Below are 19,727 nucleotides of genomic sequence, written 5' to 3'. Positions count from 1 at the left end.
AGAAAGACATGTTAAGAGGAAGCAGAAAACTAAGCACCCTAGCATTCCTTCTTCTTCCTCTCCTCAGTTGGATTGGGAAGCTTTTTCTCAGGGTCTTGTTAAGGCCTTGATGGCCTTGAAACCTACTTCCCCTCTGCCTTCTTTTTCTTCCACCCCAGTTCAGGCTACTGTATCTCAGGTACCTGATTCTGATTCTGCTTCTGAGAACTCTTCTTCTGATGATGACTCTTTGGCATATTCCACCCAACTTGCTTCACCTTTGGAATATGCAGGTCCTGTGGAGGAATCTAATGGAGGAGATTCCCCTCAGGAGGAAAATTCCTTTGAAAAAGCCATTACTAAGATGAGGGATTTCTTCAAATGGGATTGTTCTCAGATTTCTGAAGAACAGAAGAGATGCTATGACCTCCTTCACATGGAGGTTCCCTCATCCTCTGCAGACCCTCCAGTCCTTCCAGCTTTCTTATAAGTATTTGCTTCTTCTACTAAAACCCCTGAATCTCAGGCTCCAGCTCCTAAGAGGCCTGATAGGTTTTATAAGGTTCCTGATTATTGTAAATGTCTCTACAAGTGCTCCTTTGCAGATCCAGCAGTGATCTTCATAGCTTCAGATAAGTCTTCCCGGTTATCCCCTTCTGCCAAGCTTCTTCCATCTGACAAAGAGAGCAAGATTTTTGAGACTGGGTAAAAAGGTATATACTTCTTCCACTTTAGCAATCAGATCTATTAATTACCAGGTGCATATGTCCAGGTATTCCTTAGCATTGTTTTCTCAAGCCTCTCAGTCCTTATCTTCTTTGCCAGATTATGAGACTAAAACTCACATCACGTCTCTTTTGGTAGCTTCTTCTCAGGTGGCTAGGCATTTCATTAAGTGCAGCTGTGATGCTGCTGTGGCATCATCTAGAGCTGCTGCTTCTGCCTCTGTGCTTAGGAGGTATTCATGGCTGAGACTTCAATCATTACCCGATGACATTAAGGCCAAGTTACTAGATGGTCCTTTGGACAAGGCTGCTCTATTTAGTTCAGCAGCTCCAGAGATATTTAAGGCTCTACAAGAAGGAAGGGAACTCCAATATCTTAAACACCTCTTTTTTTCTCCAGTTCCTACATTTCATAGGAGTTTTCCTGTCAAAACATCTTTTGTTAGGAGACCAGTATGTTCAGCTTCTTCTTCTAGGGCCTAAGAAGTCTTCTAGAAGACCCCCTCAGTCAAAATCATCTTCTTCGGTTCCCTCTTTTCAGCAGTCTTTTTTAGCTGAAACCCAGTTCTCTGTGACTACCGAGTTTCTTCCAAGTCATACCCCTCTTTCTCTTCGCCTTCCTTTTTCTTTTCCAGTCTGAACAAGGATCACTCAGGACACCTAGGTTTTGTCCATTATTCAAAAAGGTTACTTCTTGACTTGGAATAATGTCCCTCCTTTCATGGGTATTCCACAGCCCCCCTCCAGTCAGATGCAGCTCTGTCCAGACCTTCTTTCTCAGCTGAGGTCTCAGGGCACCATACAGCCTGTTCCTTGGGATCAGAGAGGCAAAGGGCTTTACTCAAGAATGTTTCTGGTTCCAAGAAAAGATGGTCCTTGGAGACCAATTCTAGGTCTTTCCCACTTGAACACCTTCCTGTGGGTTCCTTCTTTCCAAATGTTGTCCCTGCAGACATGTTTCCCACTCATTTCATCTCAGGCCTTCATGGCTTCATTGGATCTCAAAGATGCCTACTTGCATATCCCCATCCATCCTCTTTGCAGGAATTGTTTTACATTTCCCAGTGGGTTCTTTGCACTTTCAATTTTCTGCCTTGCCTTTTGGTCTTTCCATGACCCCAAGGGTGTTCACAAAGTACCTGGCTCTGGCCACTGCCTTTCTGAGGGTCCAGGGTATTCAGGTTTATCCCTTCCTGGATGACCTTCTTTTCCTTGCAAAAGAATCCTATCTCTTATCTCTAATCCTAGAGAAGACCATTCATCTCCTTCAAAACCTAGGCTTCACCATCAGTTTAAAAAAAATCCAGTTTTACTCAATCTCAAGATCACATTTTCTTGGGGTACAGGTTCAGGACAGACCTGCTAATGGTCTTTCTACCAACAGACAAGGCTCAATTTCTCATTTACTTATTAGAGACCCTTCTAACATTTCCTGCCATCTCAACCAGGAGTTCCTCAGACTCCTAGGTTTCATGGCCTCCGCAATTCCCACATTGCCCTTTGCAAAACTGCACATGAGAAAGTTTCAGTGATTTCTAAAGACTATTTGGTCTTAGCATGCACATCCACTAGATGCCATGTTTCCACTTCTTCCATGTCTGAAATCAGAGCTCCTTTGGTGGATTCAGCAGTTTTCTTAGAATCCAGGTCTTCCTTTTCTTCTGCCCCAGCCTTCTCAGCAAAGCTTCACAGATGCTTCTGACGTGGGCTGGGGTGACCTTTGCATCCAGGAAAGATCAGGGTCTATGGTCTCTGTCTCAGAGGAGAGAACAAATCAACATCAGGGAAATGAGGCTCTGCTCATAGCTTTGCAAATTTTCCACCCTCGTTCTCAGCCAGGTCCTCTGAAAATCCTTACAGACAACACCACTGTCCTATAGTAGATAAACAAACAGGAAGGTACCAAATTTTACCTTCTATGCAGGCTGCCAATGAAGGCATGGGAGCTAGCCATTCAATACAAGGTCACTCTTCAAAATGTTGTGGCAGATGTATTAAGCAAGACTATGACACAATCCCATGAATGGATGTTTCATCGGGATGTGTTCTTGGACCTGATTCATTAGTTGTGTAGTCCACATCTGGATCTATTTTATTTATTTTATTTTTTATTTTACATTTGTTAACCGGGCTAGTCTAGCTGGATATATTTCCATTTTCAGTAGAGGCCCGGGGAGAAAAGCTCCAACAAGACAGAAAAATTAAAAATGTCATTACATGGTAAATGAAAGGATTGATAAAAAAATACAACAAGTAATTATAACATACTAAAAGTATTTACACTTGAAAAAGCAACAGTAAAATATTTACACTTGAAAAAGCAACAATAATAATGTAGCACAGTAAGATTCGTAAGGAATTTTTCACATCAAGTAGGAATGTTTCAGCAGTATGTTGAATTACAATTTAAACAGTACCAGCCTTGCTTACAAGAATAAACATTAAAATGTTTGGAAGTTTGTTAGGAAGAGGAAAAAAAACAGTGGTGGAAGAGGGTGGTTAGTCTGGGTTACTACAAGGGCATAACCAGTGTGTTTTGAGGTGGTTTTTGAGTTTTTGTTTAAAGAGAGGCAAGGATGCGATTAGAGTTAGTTAATTGGGTAGCAGGTTTCAGTTTTTTTCCCGCTGAGTTAGTAAACAGAGAGTCACCAGCCATGTTGTTAGACTTGGTTATGCTAGCGAGGAGTTTGCTAGAAAAACGTAGGGAATTCAGATTTTTATAGGGGATTAAGAGATTGGAGAGTATAGGGGTGGTGTTGGGTTGGTAAAATAACTTGTTGGCAGTTGTGAGTTGGGAGATTATCAGATGGTTTTGGAATTCAAGCCAGTCTAGTTGCCAAAGATTCAGACAGTGGTGGGTTCTAAAGGGATTGCCAGTGGCAAATCTGGCGATGTTATTGTAGGAAGTTGCTAGTTTGTTGAGATTATGTTTCTTTAGGTTGGTATAAATAGGTGAGGCATATAGAAGAGTAGAGATTAGATGAGAGTGAATAATCTTGGTTCTGGCTGCTGGGGTTAGAAAAGGTTTTATTCTATATAAGGAGCTTATTTTTCTGTTGACTGTTTTAATGGTGTTATTTCTATGGTAATCAAATGTAAGGTTATTGTCAATGGTTATTCCTAACAGTTTAGTGGTAGTGTCAGGGAATATAATAGTGCCATTATTGGAAGAGACTGAGAAATCTATGGGGGGAGGACTTGGTAGTGGGGGTAAAGAGAAGGAGTTTGGTTTTTTTGGCATTAAGAAGGAGGCAGCATTTTGCAAACCATGTTTCTACAGTGTTAAAAACATTTTGAGTAAGAGAATATAGTTCTGAAGGGGAGTATGCTGAACATATTAGCGTAGAATCATCTTCATAGTGAATGCAGGTGGCTTGAGGAATTACTACATGGAGGTCATTGATAAATAATGAGAAAAGAAGTGGTCCAAGAATGGAGCCCTGAGGGACTCCAATGGTGACTGGCAGAAAGGATGAAATTTGATTTTCCCAGAGAACTTCCTGTTGCCTGTTGCTGAGGTAGGATCTGAACCATTTAACAGCCTGAGAGTCAAAGGAAAGGGATTCAAGAATATTGATTAAGAGGGTGTGGTTTACCATGTCAAAAGCTTTTGAGAGGTCAATAAAGAGTGCAGATGAGAGGATGTTTTTATTGCGGTTTCTATTGATAGTATCTGTAAAGGATAAAAGGGCAGTAGTGGTACTATGTGATGGCCTAAAGCCATGTTAGCAGTTTGCTATTATGTTATATTGAGATAGATGATGTAAGAGTTGTTGGTGAATGCATTTTTCCATACTTTTTGCTAAGGGTGATAAGAGATCTATTGGCCGATAGAGTAGTCATTTGAGTTCCCACCTTTGTGTAGGGGGATAATATAGGAGATTTTCCAAATATCTGGAATGGTTGCCTCCCCTCAGAACAGACAACTTCCTCTCTTTTGTGCCAGGACCCCACATCCTCTGGCTTGGAAGGTGGATGCCCTTTCTTTCTCATGGAAGGGGATGTTTATGCATTCCCCCCTACCTCTCATACAGAAAGTCATGCTGAAGATTCAGCAGGAGAAACTGAAAATCTTGTTAGTGACTCCCTTTTGCCCCAGACAGCATTGGTTCTCCCTTCTTCTGCAGTTAGCCAAGGGCCAGCACCACAAGTTGCATCACAGGATGAATCTCCTTACACAGAACAAGGGATATTTACTTCATCCAAATCTGTCAACATTACAACTGACCCCGTGGGGGATCAACTTCTGATCCCTTTCAGTTCTCAGGACGTGCTTGGGGTTTTGCTGGAGGCCAGGAAACCCAATACAAGAAAATCTTATATTTCCGAGTGGAGAAGATTTTCTATCTGGTGTTTTAAAAGAAATCTAGATCCATTTACTGTGGACATTCCTGTTATGCTTTCTTGCCTGTGTGAGCTTCTAAAAAGTGGCTTATCATATTCTTCTGTGAAAGTTCACTGTTCTGCTCTTTCTGCTTTCCTGCCATTGCCACCTTTTTTAGCTTCCAGATTGGAAGCCAAGCTTTTTCTTAAAGGCATCCTTCATATTATGCCCCCAAGAAAATCATTTCCTCCCCTTGGGACCTTAATTATGTTTTGGAAAAGCTGACTGTGCCCCCTTTGAGCCTGCAGGTTATGCTTCACTGAAGTTATGCACCAGGAAAAATGTGCTCCTGGTTGCCTTGACTTCTCCTAGGAGGGTCTCCGTGTTACAGGCCTTGATGACATTTCCACCCTTTTTTGGTTTTCCACAAGGACACAGTTTCCATTCAAACCAATCCCTCTTTTATGCCTAAGGTTGTGAGTGACTTGTCTCTTAATCTGTCCAACTGCTTATCCTCTTCTCTTCCTCTCAGTCCTTTAGTGAAAGAATTTTGCATACTTTGGATGTACACAGGCAACTTAGATTTTACTTGGACAAGACTAAAGCCATTTGGAAGTCAGATCAGCTTTTTGTCTCCTTTCATCTCAGGGCTCTGGGTTTGCCTGTTTCTAAACAGACCATTTCTTCCTGGATTTCTAAAGCTATTGCCTTTTCTTATGATTTCCATTGTAAGTTTTTGGCTACTTCAGTCAGAGCACATTCAACTAGATATGTGGCTTCCTCAGGGACTTTCTTTAAGGGTCTGGATACCAACTCCATTTTGGAGGCTGCTACTTGGTCTTCTGTGCACCCTTTTACTAAACATTACAAGTTGGACTCTATTTCTAGGTCCAGAATAGAGTTTGTAAGGGCTATTCTTCATGTCCTTCTGAAGTCTTCTTCTTTGCAACCTTCTTCTGTTCCTCCTCCCTAGGTTCCATTTAAGCTATGGCACTTTCCATATGTTAAGAATATTGCAACATTGAATAGAAGGACATACAATAGTTTTGTAAAATATTACCATAACCATAGATGTCCTTCTCTTCTATGTTGCAGAAATCTGTCCTTCCCACCTTCCCCCTGCATCTTGTCTCTTCCCTGGATAACTTATTGTTTTCCTTAGGACTCCTGTTCCTCATGGGGCATTCTAGTTCTGAGGATGGTATGTGCAGACATCTTTTTATGGCTGATGTGGTCAAAGCAGACATGCGATGTCCCACGTGCTGGCAGTAGCTTGACGTTTTTGTATACTGGCTGGACGTTGGATCATAGGGCGGAATGCAACCCACATGTAAAAAATACTGCAACACAGAAGAGAAGGATATATATGGTTACTGTAAGATTTTACACAACTATTCTGTCTTTCTGGAAGGATAAGTAGTTATCTGTGGAGGTACTAGAATACATTTTTGCTTGGATAAATTATACCATGGCCCCAGTATTCACAGATCACTTTCAGTGGGTAGAGTTTTATTGAGGTATGCTTCCCTGATGAGAATGGCTGATGTACTTAGACAATTAAACCATTCTGTGGGGCATTACATGTGTTTTTCTTACAAATGTCAGACTTACTCTGGGAGAGATAAAATATTAATATCTAGGTTCCATGGCTGTTCATTAAAGCAGTTGATCACTTTCCTGCTTTATCTGACCATGCTTGTTGGTGGACTAATTTGTTTATTGCAGAAGATAATATTTTAATACAAAAATAGAAAATGTCTTTAGTAATTGGCAAGGCTTATTAAATGTAGCTCACTTAGCATATAATGAACAGTGTGATCTGTTTAAGACGTAATTGGCTCAGTTCTTAAAAATATTTATTTGTGATAAGTATAGGACACAAGTAGAAGACCTGAATGACTGCCAAGCAGGTTGTTACAAAATCATAAGTAAAGAGGAGAAGGGAGAGACTGGAGCAATAAATACATGTGGCTAAAGATATGTTGACAATATTTATGTATGTTGAGATTGTCTGTGCTATGTGGACTTCAAACTTAAGAAATGTTAAAATCTTCTCTCATTCAAAAGCATCTGTTGCTTAGTCTTAGAAAAGAATCAACAAAGCATTAATTTAGAAAGCCACAAGATGCAAGACCTTGGTGATCCTCATTGCTCCTTTCTAGCCCTAACAGGTTTGTTTCCCTTTCCTTTGGCCTCATTTAATAAACCTGCCTTGGTATTGGATCCCAGCCCTGAAGATAACTGTGTGATTTCTCCAATTTTGATGATAACCAGACATGTCTGGCTTTCATCGGTGGTTCACATTATTTCTTCTTCACAAAAACAATCAACCAAAAAGATTTATCAAAGGAAGTGGAAAGATTTTCTATCTAGGCTTTATCAAGTAGATTGGATCCATTCCTAGCTCCTCTCCCACTGATCTTGTATTTTTCTGTCAGAACTTTTTCAGCAAGGATCTATTTTTTTACTATCAAAATGCAAACGGCCACCATTTCACATTTTCACAAAGGGCATAATGACTCCTCTATTGCCTCTCTTAAAATCACCAAAGTTTTTTCTGAAGGGAAATTTCCTGTTAAGACCTCCAATTAGGGATCCAGTTCCTCAATGGGATGTCACAGTCATGATTTATACTGTAACTCAGAAACCTTATGAACCAGCAGCCTCAGTGGATCTTAAGTATCTCTCTTGGAAGACCATTTTCCTGGTCAAAATTATATCTGCTAGATGGCTTTCTGAATTACAAGCACTGCCACACAAACCATCTTATCTCATTTTCCATAAAGATAAAGTAATCATGAAAACAAATTCTTCTTCTTTTCTCCCAAAGATGACATCCAAAACAAATGTGAATCAGTCTACTGATTTGCCCATCTTTTTTTCCCAAGTTCTCAAACAAAGGGGAATATCTGTTGCACACACTAGATGTTCACAGGCAGATCAAATTCTACTTACACTTTGCCAAGGATATAAAAAAGTCAGATCAACTGTTTATATCCTTTTCTAAGGTAAAACTGGGAAGAAATATATTGAAAGTCACAATTTCTAAATAGTTGTCAGACCGCATTTCCTTTGTATATAATGACTGAGTTTTACCCCTGCACACAAAACTAAAAGTTCATTCTACAAGAGCAAAATGCTACTTCTACAGTATTCATAATGAGAGTTCCCATTGATGACATTTGTGCAGCAGCAACATGGTCCACAGTCCACACGTTTATATCTCATTACAAGTTGGACGAGCAGTCTAGAACACATTCAACCTTTGGTTCCTCTATTCACAGGTATTCCTCCATTTATACCACCCAGGTGTCCTTTCAGCAGCTTGAGAATCTGACCCAAATGTTGAATTGGATGAAAATACACAACATCAGATATGAAAATTATGTACTACCATAATGATAGATCCTTGTCGTCTCATTTCCATCCAGTTCAACATCTCTCCCGCCTTCCCCCTTCCAAAATTGTCACCTACAGATTCTAGTGTTCAGACAGACCTCACATAAGACCATGTCTGTTCAAAATGTTCCTTTGATTCTTACTTTGGTATTAACTAGTCTATTAACCTTGACACCTACAGGTTTCTGCAGTTTTCTGGAATAGATCTATATTTGGTTTAAGTCAGCAAACTCAATCGTTGGTAACTTAGTGGAGAGGAGGGAATTATGAGTAGGGGAGGAGTCAGAGCTTCAAATCCACAGCTCTAGATGAAGGCGCCAAGATTGAATACAATCAAATCTGAAAACCCAACATTTGAACCAAATGAAAATGAGACAGCATGGCTCTATTGATATTATAAGTACGTAACTTTCATTTAAATAGTATACCAGAAGTAATATTTTGTGAATGACTTATGAACAGTGGTATGCAAATTAAATGGGAACAGTTTGCTCAATAATTTGTACTGGGCTCTCAGTCCAATGTATTTTATAATGAGTTAGTCAGTATGTTAGGAAAACTAAAACTTTGTTAAGCAAAAAACATGGACTGACTTGTTTAGGTAAGTGGATTCCAAAGGAGAGACTTTACCATAATGTGAGATTATAGTAAGATTTATAAAATTTTGACTAGTCAGGGTCTGAAAGGAAGTAAAAATTAAGACAATTTAGGAGTGAGAATTCCGGTCATAGATATTACTTAAGGCTTTGCCATTCATTGATATGTATTCTCAGGTATGACATTATCTCAAGGATATTCAGTTTTTTTTTTTTTTTTTGGTTGGCAGTAGCTTTTCAAGATTTCTGTACCCTTTACAGATTAGCCTAATTATTTCCTACCTCATACTCAGCATGTTGTACATGTTCTACAAGGACTATGGAGGACTGGGTACATATTTCCTAGGGCTCTAAGTTCCTAAATAGCTTTAAGCTTCATTTTCAGGATATATGCACCAGCACATTGCAAGAAGCCTTTCTAGGTTTGATATCTTGGTTTCAGTCAGACATATTATTTGATTTGTTAATGTTTGTTTCTATAAGGCTATTACACAAAAAAACACAAAAATGAAAGAGAGGGATCAGCTAATTGAAAGTGCATAAAAAAAACAATTCAGAAGATCTAACAGTTAGAACTCTCATTGGAGGATACAAAACTAAAGAAAAATAGCTAATAAGATCCTTGTCCTTGAGCCTAATCAGTGGTATAATATTAGGCATTTTAATTGTACTGATGAATAAATGCCAAACAGGAGAGCTCCCAGCACAGAACCTTGGGGGATTCCATTGGTGACTGGTTTCTTTGTGGACGTAACTTCTCCTATTTTGGTTTCCTGTGTCCTATCTGTGACCCATCTGGCAATCCAGCAGGTGACATAGGGGTTTATTCCTAGTTTATTTAGTTTTTTGACTAGGCCTGAGTGGGGGATTGTGTCAAAAGCTTTGGCCAAGTCAGGGTATGCAGTGTGTACTGTTTTCTTTTCATCCATTGCTTTGGTGACTTTTTCAAAAAAGTCCACCAGGTTGAGGAAGCATGACCTACCACTGACAGATCCAGACTGAGATGGGTCCAGTGTTTGATGTTTCTTACATCCTTATTTATTAGTTCCAAGATAAGTCTTTCCACAGTTTTGCATATGAGGCTGGTTAGGCTTATGGCTCTGTGATTATAATTCATGTATCAAAATCTCAGTAATTTTACTAAAACAAGTGGAATAACAGAGAGAAAAAAAAACACTTTAAGCCTTCTGTTTTAAAAAAAAAACACAATGTTTATGACCTCATTTAAGACTGGATATTTATCAGACCCTAATTTTAATTGCCATAAAGTTAGTCTTATTTCAAATTTTTTCTTAAACTCCCCACCTCTCATATCAAGTATAGAAAAATAAAATTTCTTATATTTGTTACAACTTATAGAATGCTTACAAAGGGCATTATTCCTGTCATTATTTTTAATGGAATAAACATGTTTTTTAACTCTATATCGGAGGTGTCTTGTCATCCCAATATAATATGCTAAACACTCAGAACATTTAGCAATGTAGACTATTCCTTTAGCGTTACAATTGTAATATTCAGGAATCTGGATAGTATAATTGTAGTGCTCATCAATAATAAAGGGGCCTTCTTCTACATACCTACAATCTGAACAGCTTCCACATTTATACATCCCCTTTTGTTTCATAGTTCTAAATGCAGTACTAGTCACCCTAGGATCATCTATGTGTAAGATGGTCTTAAAATTTGCCCCTCTTTTATAAACAAAATAGGATTTGATCCCCACTACTTTATAAATTTCCATATTTCCTTGAATTATCTTTCAGCTGTTTTAATAATATTCCTGCTATCAGGACTATCAACTGAAATCTCCAAACTACAATTCAGGTTATTAGAATCACCCCCTTTATCTAAATAGTTACCCACCTGGGAAACAAAACCTTTTCTCAAAATAGGGGTGAAATAATCACTTCTTTTTTCACTCACTTCATTAGCTGTCCTTATTAAACAAATTTTGTCATAACCTCTAACTTCAAATAGGGACATAATAAACTCAATCTCTTTTTGAAAATACACATCATCAGTGGTCATATGGAATGCCCTAATATACTGTCCCCTGGGAATGTTCTTTTTAACAAAAAAAGGGTGGTTACTATGAAAATGAAAATAGTTATTAGAAAACACTTCTTTTCTATGTATACTACTATCTAACACATTCTGGCGATGATTCCAAACCAATTTAACATCCAGAAAACAGACTTCTAAGTCACAATCACCTCAGGTAAATTGAAAAACTTTGATTCACAGTTTAATCAATTATCATAAGACAATCTTCCTGTCACCTTCTACTATCAAAAAAGATCATCCGCAAACCTGTTGTAGTAAACAGTATTACATTATTCTGTAATACGAGTCATAACTTCATATTCTCACCACCTTAAAACTATGTTGGCAAACGCTGGAGCAACACGGGACCCCATAGCCACACCCATATTTTGTTTATAACATTTTTGATTAAACATAAAATATTTGCTATCTAGCAAAATTTCCAATAAATCACAATAAAATTCCCCTGAGTGACAGAAATAGCTGTAAATTTAGTTAAGAATTTTCTAGTATATTCTACCCCTTCTTTGTGGGAAATAGAAGTAAACAGTGACTTTATGTCAATGGTAAACATAATATCCTTGATGGGATCAAATCTCTAAGAGTCAGTAAACAATGTAATTTTGAACAAATGATTTAAACCTGTGGGTATGGGGTTGAATCCAAAAAAAGAGAAATACCTTTGGTAGCATAATTTGGGGGCAGAAACTATAGGTCTAAAGGGAGGTTAAAATTTTTGTGAGGCTTAGGAATATCAAACATCACACCCAGAGTGGGATTACCAATCAACATAAAATTGTATAATTCAGGATCAAGAAGACCCTCCATCAAACTGCTATAAAGAAACATAGAAACCTTGTTATAACATTCATAAACATCTCTCATAGTAACCAAAGTCTAATAATTTTGATGGTTAAGTAAGTCTTCCATAGCTGAAATGCAGTGTGTTTGGTCCATTATCACAAGCCCCCACCCCCCCTTGTCTGCCTTCATAATTCTAACAGCAGTATTATTTTTAATCTCATTCAAGGCTTTCAGTTCATCAATGCTTAAATTATAATTAGATTTTTAGCATTCTTACTACTGAGTACCTCTCTTATTTCCTTTTCACAGATGCACTCAAGCACTTTCAAAGTATTATTTAACATTGGATTATAGACAGATGGTTTGTTATACTTTTAACATGTAAATTTGCATCATTCAAGACATACTTCAAATTCAGTTTTCTAATGTATCATTTTAAGTCCACCAAAGACTTTGAAATAACTGCCCGGCGTGTAGGTATAAAATTTAATCCAAGTTCAAGCACTTTTAAATGATTAAATTGCAAATTAAAATTAGACAAATTAAACACTTTAGGGGCTCCACTCACTCCACCAAGTGCTTGAACTTGGATTAAACTTTATACCTACACACCGGGCAGATATTTCAAAGACTTTCAAAAATATTTAATTGGACTTCTTGAATAAAATTAGATTGTTTACTGACTTTTATACATTTGATCCCATCAGGAATATTATGTGTACCATTGATATAAAGCCACTGTTTGCTTCGATTCCCCACAAAAGGGATATAATATGCTAGAAAATTCTTAACTAAATTTACAGCTATTTCTGTCACCCATGGGAATTTTTATTGTGATTTATTGGAAATTTGGCTGGATAGTAATTATTTTATGTTTAATCAAAAATGTTATAAACAAAATATGTGTGTGGCTATGGAGTCCCCTATTGCTCCAGTGTTTGCCAACATAGTTTTAGGGTGGTAGGAATATGAAGTTATGACTCGTATTATAGAAGAATATAATATTGTTTACTACAAAAGGTTTGTTGATGATCTTTTTTTAATAGTAGAAGGTGACAAGGAAGATTGTGTTATGATACTCAATCGACTAAACCGTGAATCTGAGTTTTTACAATTTACGTGGGGTGATTGTGGTTTAGAAGTCTGTATTTTGGATGTTAAATTGGTTTGGAATCATTGCCAGCATGTGTTAAATAGTAGTATACATAGGAAAGAAGTATTTTCTAATAACTATTTTCATTTTCATAGTAACCACCCTTTTTTGTTAAAAAGAACATTCCCAGGGGACAGTATATTAGGGTGTCCCGTATGACCATGAGGTTGAGTTTATTATGTCCCTATTTGAAGTTAGAGGTTATGACAAAAATTTTTAATAAGAGCAGCTAATGAAGTGAATGAAAAAAGAAGTGATTATTTCACCCCTATTTTGAGAAAGGGTTTTGTTTCCCAGGTGGGTAATTATTTAGATAAAGGAGGTGATTCTAATAACTTGAATTGTAGTTTGGAGATTTCAGTTGATACCTTTGATATTAAGAATATTATTAAAAACAACTGGAAGATAATTCAAGGAAATATGGAACTGTATAAAATAGTGGGGATCAAACCCTATGTTGTTTACAAAAGCAGGGAACATTTTAAGACCATCTTACACAGAGATGATAGTAGGGTGACTATATTTAGAACTATGAAACAGAAGGGGATGTATAAATGTGGAACCTGTTCAAGTTGTAGGTATATAGAAAAAGGCCCCTTTATTAATGTTGAGCACTATAATTATACTATCCAGATTCCGGAATATTACAATTGTAACACTAAAGAAATAGTGTATATTGTTAAATGTTCTGGGTGTTTAGCATATTATAATGGGATGACAACAAGACGCCTTCAAGATAGAATTAAAAACATGTTTATTCCATTAAAAAACATGATGGGAATAATGACCTTTTTAAGCATTCGATAAGTTGTAACAAGTATAAAAAATGTTATTGTTCTGTACTTGAATGGGTGCCCTTTGATATGAGAGGGGGGGTTTTAAGAACAAGCTTGAAATAAGAGAAACTTTATGACAGTTAAAATTAGGGGCTGATAAATATCCAAGCTTAAATGTGGTCATAAACATTGTTTTTTTAAAAAAACAGAAGGCTTAAAGTCAATTATTTGTAAAGTCTTTTATATTAGATGTATTAATAGTTTTATTTGATTTAATTGCTTTTATCTGATTGGTTGATTAAAGGTATTTAAATGTCTGGATTTCTGAAGAATTCATTTTGTTGACGAAAGCGGATATTAAAGTATTATTATGCTAAAGTTGTTTCTCCGTTATTCCACTTGTTTTAGTGAATTACTGTGATTTTGTTTTTTATAATTTTTTCACCATCAGTTGTTGGTTGTTGTTAGTTATTTGCTATAATTCTTGTATCATACAAAGATAACTGAATGCTAAGACTGCATGCATCCTGTTGACATACGTATATTATGCATTCAAAAACATATTCTATACTTTTTTAAACATACCTTTTTAAAGCATTCTTGTCAAACTACTTAACATAGATGCAAATCACAACATTGTTAGTGAGTTGTATATAAATAACTGTGGCGGTAAACAAAAAACATAAGTAGTTAGTAAAAAAGTTTATTTTGTGGCATCGATTTGTCACTTAAGCATGAATGTTTGGGGTAATTTAATATTGAATCCAAATATAGACCCTGACTGATGATAAAACTGTAAAAGTTGTCATCTTGAAAACCATCTCACTTTAGGAAATGCAGTATTTTGCCTTGTGGTAGAGAAGATTAATATTTCCTATATTTCATGAAAATATAAAAAAATGTGTATTTATAAAGTAAAGATATGTTGGGTACTGTCACCTCAATTATTGCAGAGCATTCTGCATGACTACCAATAAAGCGGTGTGCCCCTGCAAAGTTACTTCACTGACCTTTAAAGCCTTGCATGGACTGAGAGTCATACAGGTATGAATTCACCTTGTTCTGTACTCTGGGTCATAGGTTCTGTACTCTGGGTTATAGGTTCTGTTTTCTTTCTGTACTTTTACTCTCTAAAATTCTGTGCTGCATTGGATTAGAGATTGACATTCTACTGGTATATATAAAACAGAGCTAGAAACTTTCTAGTTTAGAAAGGATTTTGATTTTAGCTGAGACTGCCGGATCTGTTTTAATAGGATCATAGGAGGTTACTAAGCTATTGGCCCTAAGGCATTTATAAACCTAGCCAAGAGTTTAGCCCATGTTTAGACAAGTTAACATCCAAAGCTCCTGTCCAGCAGGGACAGAGGTGGAAAAATGTACATCAGTCCTAGCATTTATCAAACTGAGCAAATATGTTTTATATTATTTGTTTTGGATTTTTATTTTATTTGTATTGTAATTGAGACTTCCTAAAAGGTCCTGAAAATATTTTTACTATAATTATATAGTGATGATAAAATCTTCTTATTGCCCTGCTCTGAGCTCTCTAAGGCAAACCATAGCACCCAATACATGATAAAAGATTTATATACATCATGCACAAAGCAGTGACTGTAATTTACTGAAAAAAACATGTACTGTATCAATAATAGTGAATAGATTACCATTCAGAATTCAGCTCTGTAGAAATGCATACATTTCCCAGGAACATCCAAAGGTATGCTGCCATAAAGATGCTGTGAATCTAAAACTTTATTAGTAGACTTGACTAATAAATCTTTCAGAAACAAGGAACTTGGAATTTGATGTTTTAGACCTGCATCTAAACAATTTTGTGAAATGTTGTATTCATAGGTTCATAGGTAGGTACTAGGCTATCGGCCCTGGGGCCTATATAAGCCTAGCCAAAAAGGTTCCCTGGCTTTCGCACCAAAAAAAAATTATTATTGAATGTAATGATATTCAAGATAGGTGTAGGACTCCACCAAGGGTACATCTTGTCTCTAGATATGATTGTGATTTTCATGGACAAGATGTCATGATGCAGCCAAGATTTGAAGATCATCTAATATGTAAATCCGATAGTTGCATCTCTTGTTATTTGCAGGTGAAGATGATGTCCTCAAGTGACTTTGATCTCTGCACTGAAGCATTTTTTGCTGAGCTTGAAGGAGCTGAAATGAGAATCACCGCTTCTAAATTAGAGGTCATGGTTCTTTTGTGGAAGAGAGTGGATTGTTGGCTACTGCTAAGTATCATAGGGTCTTATTCTTAAGTGAGGATAAAAGGAATCAGGGGGCTGATGAAATGTGTATGTAAACAGATGCTGTCGTGCAGAAATTGGACAGCATGCTACTTATACCTTCTTTGTAATTGATTCTTTGGGAATTGTATTAAAGAGAATGAAAAGCACTTTTGACAAGAAATGCTTGAAATTTGTGTAGATATGCCCTTAACTGTATTAAAAGCAGGAAACATGCTTCTTTTCTATACTTTTGTTATCTTCTGAAATAAAACTCAACATCATTTCACAAGTGCAATCATACTTTAGTAAAGTCAGTGATAGTGTGTTTGTAAAGTACTGATTTCTTAATTCCATTATTGGTATCTAAATATCTAAAGGTGTACTACATGGCTTGCTAGGTGGGTTACAATGCTTCCTTTTACTGGGCTTTACCAAGTTGTTTAAGTAACTATTGTAAGTCATGTCATGTGCTAATTATTTTAAATGGTTGGTTTATAAGTCAGTTTCGCTGTGTCACTTTGTGGCCTTATGCACTGTATTTTTGTATTTTTCAGGTTACAAGATCGAACACAAAAACAGCTAGCAGAGATACAACAGCAACAAGTGAATTTTAACAGAAAAATTGAGAGGTCAGATAACAATCCCTTTCATAAAATACACATGCTGGAAGTATATTAACAAGTGTGTTGCAGAAGACTGTTTCTATGATATTTGGAATTACTCATGTGTATATGGCAGAAGTGAGTAGTTAGACAATGCTTGAGAAAAACAAAACTGCTCATGCTTTCAAAAAGAAAAAGTATGACTCCATTTATTCGAAAGTGCACTTAAATGAAAGTCTGACATGTCTGACATCCCTACTGACTTAAACAAATGCACCTCCTGTGCATAAGATTCCTAATTCTAGTGCCCAACAGAAGTACGTTTATTGTCTGGAATCAGCCCAGCTAGACGTTTAATGTGATATTTGTACAGGTCTTAACCATCAGGTTGAGGTTAAGTGCTATAACAATCTAGTATTAATGGTTTATTCCCTTACACATCTTCTGCATCTTCTCCTGGAGCTCCCCCTCCTTCCAAAAAGCTTTCTGAGAAGACTAAGGGGGAATTCATCAACAAAAGGTAAAGAGGCTAGGAAACTATCCCTTGATCATTCTCACTCCTCTATTTCGGGTTGGCCTCCAACCAAAAAGGTCTTCAAACCTTCGGATTTACGTGGCTGCTTGGATCATACAAGGTCAAAATCAAATCCCTGGTCCATTGCTCCTCCACTTTCACTCCAGCGCCGATACCCTCAAGGATCCATTCATCTTTCCTGCAGGAGACGCCTCAGAGGACTTCCAGGACACCCTCTACCTAGCCATCTCTCAGGTCGTGTAGGAGCCTAATTGAAGCAGATGTGGACAGGAAAATGAGGAAGTTTCTCCAGGCCCAGGTTCAGTTGGGAGATTTACCATCTCCATCTCCCGTCAGTCCTGTGAGCCTGCCACGAGCCCGAACCCAACTGTTGACTGCTACTCCGATCTCACCTTTAGTTTTGGGGCCATTGGACCTTAGAGTTCTGATTTTCTCTGCATTGAATCTGAAGGCCTGGCCTTCCTCGACTCTGATGACATCTCTGATCCAGTTGGAACCAGAGGGATTTTGGAGCTGTAGTGTGGGCACTGGACCCATGGGGGGTATAACTCTGATGCTGTCACAGCCATCCCTTCCTCTTGGAGCCTGGTCATTAGATAGCTCAGCCCCAACCTCTGCTGTGAGGCAGGATCATAGCAATGCTCTGAGCTGTCCTAAGTAATTGTCCACTAACAAGGGTGGCCATTGCTTATCCCATGTACAAGCAGAAAATGATTGATTTCAATAATTGGCTAAGTTTCTGGTGTCATTCTAAGGGGATCCAGTATCTGTCTGCCTGGGATGACATGATTGACAGACCTCGGTGCTTTGCCAGAGATGGCGTGCATCTGTCACCCCTGGGCTTCCCGATACTGGCCAAGGCTGTTGCCACCCCTATAGTGCCTTTTTTAGGTGGTGTTCCAAAGACCAAATTACCACGGTAACAGCTACAAACAGATGCAATATGAGAGTCATGCTGCTCAATGCTAGAAGTCTAAATCTCAAAATGCACTCACTCGAAGCACTCCTGAAAATGGAGAACATCAATATTTGTGCTGTAACAGAGACCTGGTTCAAGGCAGCAGAAAGCACCCCTGCACTACCAGGCTATAACTCAATCCACACCTTTTTGCCCCAGAACTTGGACGAAGCTCCAAAGGCGGTGGTGTTTCTGTATAAAGGATGCACACACCTCCAGACTGGTAGCCCAACATAACGCATCAGCGATACTTCAGGTGCAGCTAACATTCGGTAAAACAGCGATTCAGGTTGTAGCCTGCTATAGCTCCCCAACCATGTCGCAAGACTCACAGTCCATGTTCCTAAGCACCCTGGAGAATATCAGGGTCCAACCTAACACTCTCATACTGGATGACTTCAACTACTCCTCCATTAACTGGGAAAACTGCTTATTTAGGAATACACTTGCCTAATGTTTCCTGGAATTCATTAATTCCAATGCCCTGGACCAGCTCATTCTTAACCCCACTAGAAACAATAACATCCTTGACTTGGTCATTACTAACATGGGTGACCATTGCTCTACATCAATAGTCAACTCCTCCTTGGTTAGATCTGACCACAAACTAATCACCTTGGAAATCCACATCCCTCCCACCCCCCACCCCCACCCCCGTAAAGGTAACCACCATGAAAAACTTTTCCAAGGCTAACTTTGGGCTCCTAAAAACAGAGATGGGTAACTTCACAGCACCCATGCAAATGGAGAATAGGTGCATGACCGCAGAATCATACACCAATGCACTGTACGAGCACTTACACAAATGCATGGATCTTGCCATACTAAATAGAACCAAGACGCTCTCCTCCAAAAAAAGGAAACCAATCTGGTGGTCCCCTGCCATAAACAAACTCTACAACAGAAGGAGGAAACTGATGCAGAATAAGGTGAAGTCCCAAGACTGGAAAAACTCCCTTATCAGCCTCAACAAAAAGTTGAGATCCCTCATGAAATCCTCTAAAGCTAGCTATGAAAACAAAATTGCACCAGATAGTAAAGACAACCACAAGGCCTTCTATAGTTATGTAAAGAATCTCCATGGCAATACCCAGATTTCCTGTGAGCTACTGCACAATGGTACCTCCTATACTGAGCCAACAGATATTGCCAATATACTGACCGACAGATTCAATGCCAACTTTACCCCTCTCCTCCCCAAAAGGACCAATCACAATACCAGTAGATTGCCAGGCACCCAGTATTACTGCTGCACAAGTTAAAACAGCACTGTCCAAGGCCAAGAATACAGCTTCTATGGGACCTGACAATATCCCTGGCTGTGTTCTACATGAACTACAAAGTGAACTGGCACCTCACCTGTGTGCCCTGTTCAATCACACCCTCACCTCAGGCTTTGTCTCTACCAAATGGCGCACTGCTACAGTCATCCCTGTCCACAAAGGAGGAGTGACTACAGACCCTGGGAGCTATCGCCCCATTAGCCTGATGAGTCTGATATGGAAATCAGGCAGCTTCCATAACTCTATTGCCCTAGCAAGGTACTATATGAAGGTACTGTGATGGATGCTTGTAATGCAAT

General features: G+C 38.2%; 1 protein-coding gene across 3 annotated transcripts in view; it reads left to right on the top strand.

Annotated features, from left to right (window-relative positions):
• LOC122788852 (protein FAM227B-like) overlaps positions 1 to 19,727 on the top strand; it is a 717,156-nt gene that overhangs the window by 428,595 nt on the left and 268,834 nt on the right. For all 3 annotated transcript variants that reach the window (XM_044055748.1, XM_044055747.1, XM_044055749.1), the window contains exon 4: positions 16,605 to 16,679. In XM_044055748.1, the coding sequence (XP_043911683.1) occupies positions 16,605 to 16,679 (75 nt within the window). The remainder of the gene's footprint in view (positions 1 to 16,604; positions 16,680 to 19,727) is intronic.

Source organism: Protopterus annectens, chromosome 14.part0, assembly GCF_019279795.1.
Source record: "Protopterus annectens isolate FY-2018-M chromosome 14.part0, PAN1.0, whole genome shotgun sequence".
Taxonomy (NCBI): domain Eukaryota; kingdom Metazoa; phylum Chordata; order Ceratodontiformes; family Protopteridae; genus Protopterus; species Protopterus annectens.
This window is presented reverse-complemented; position numbering and strand designations above follow the sequence as displayed.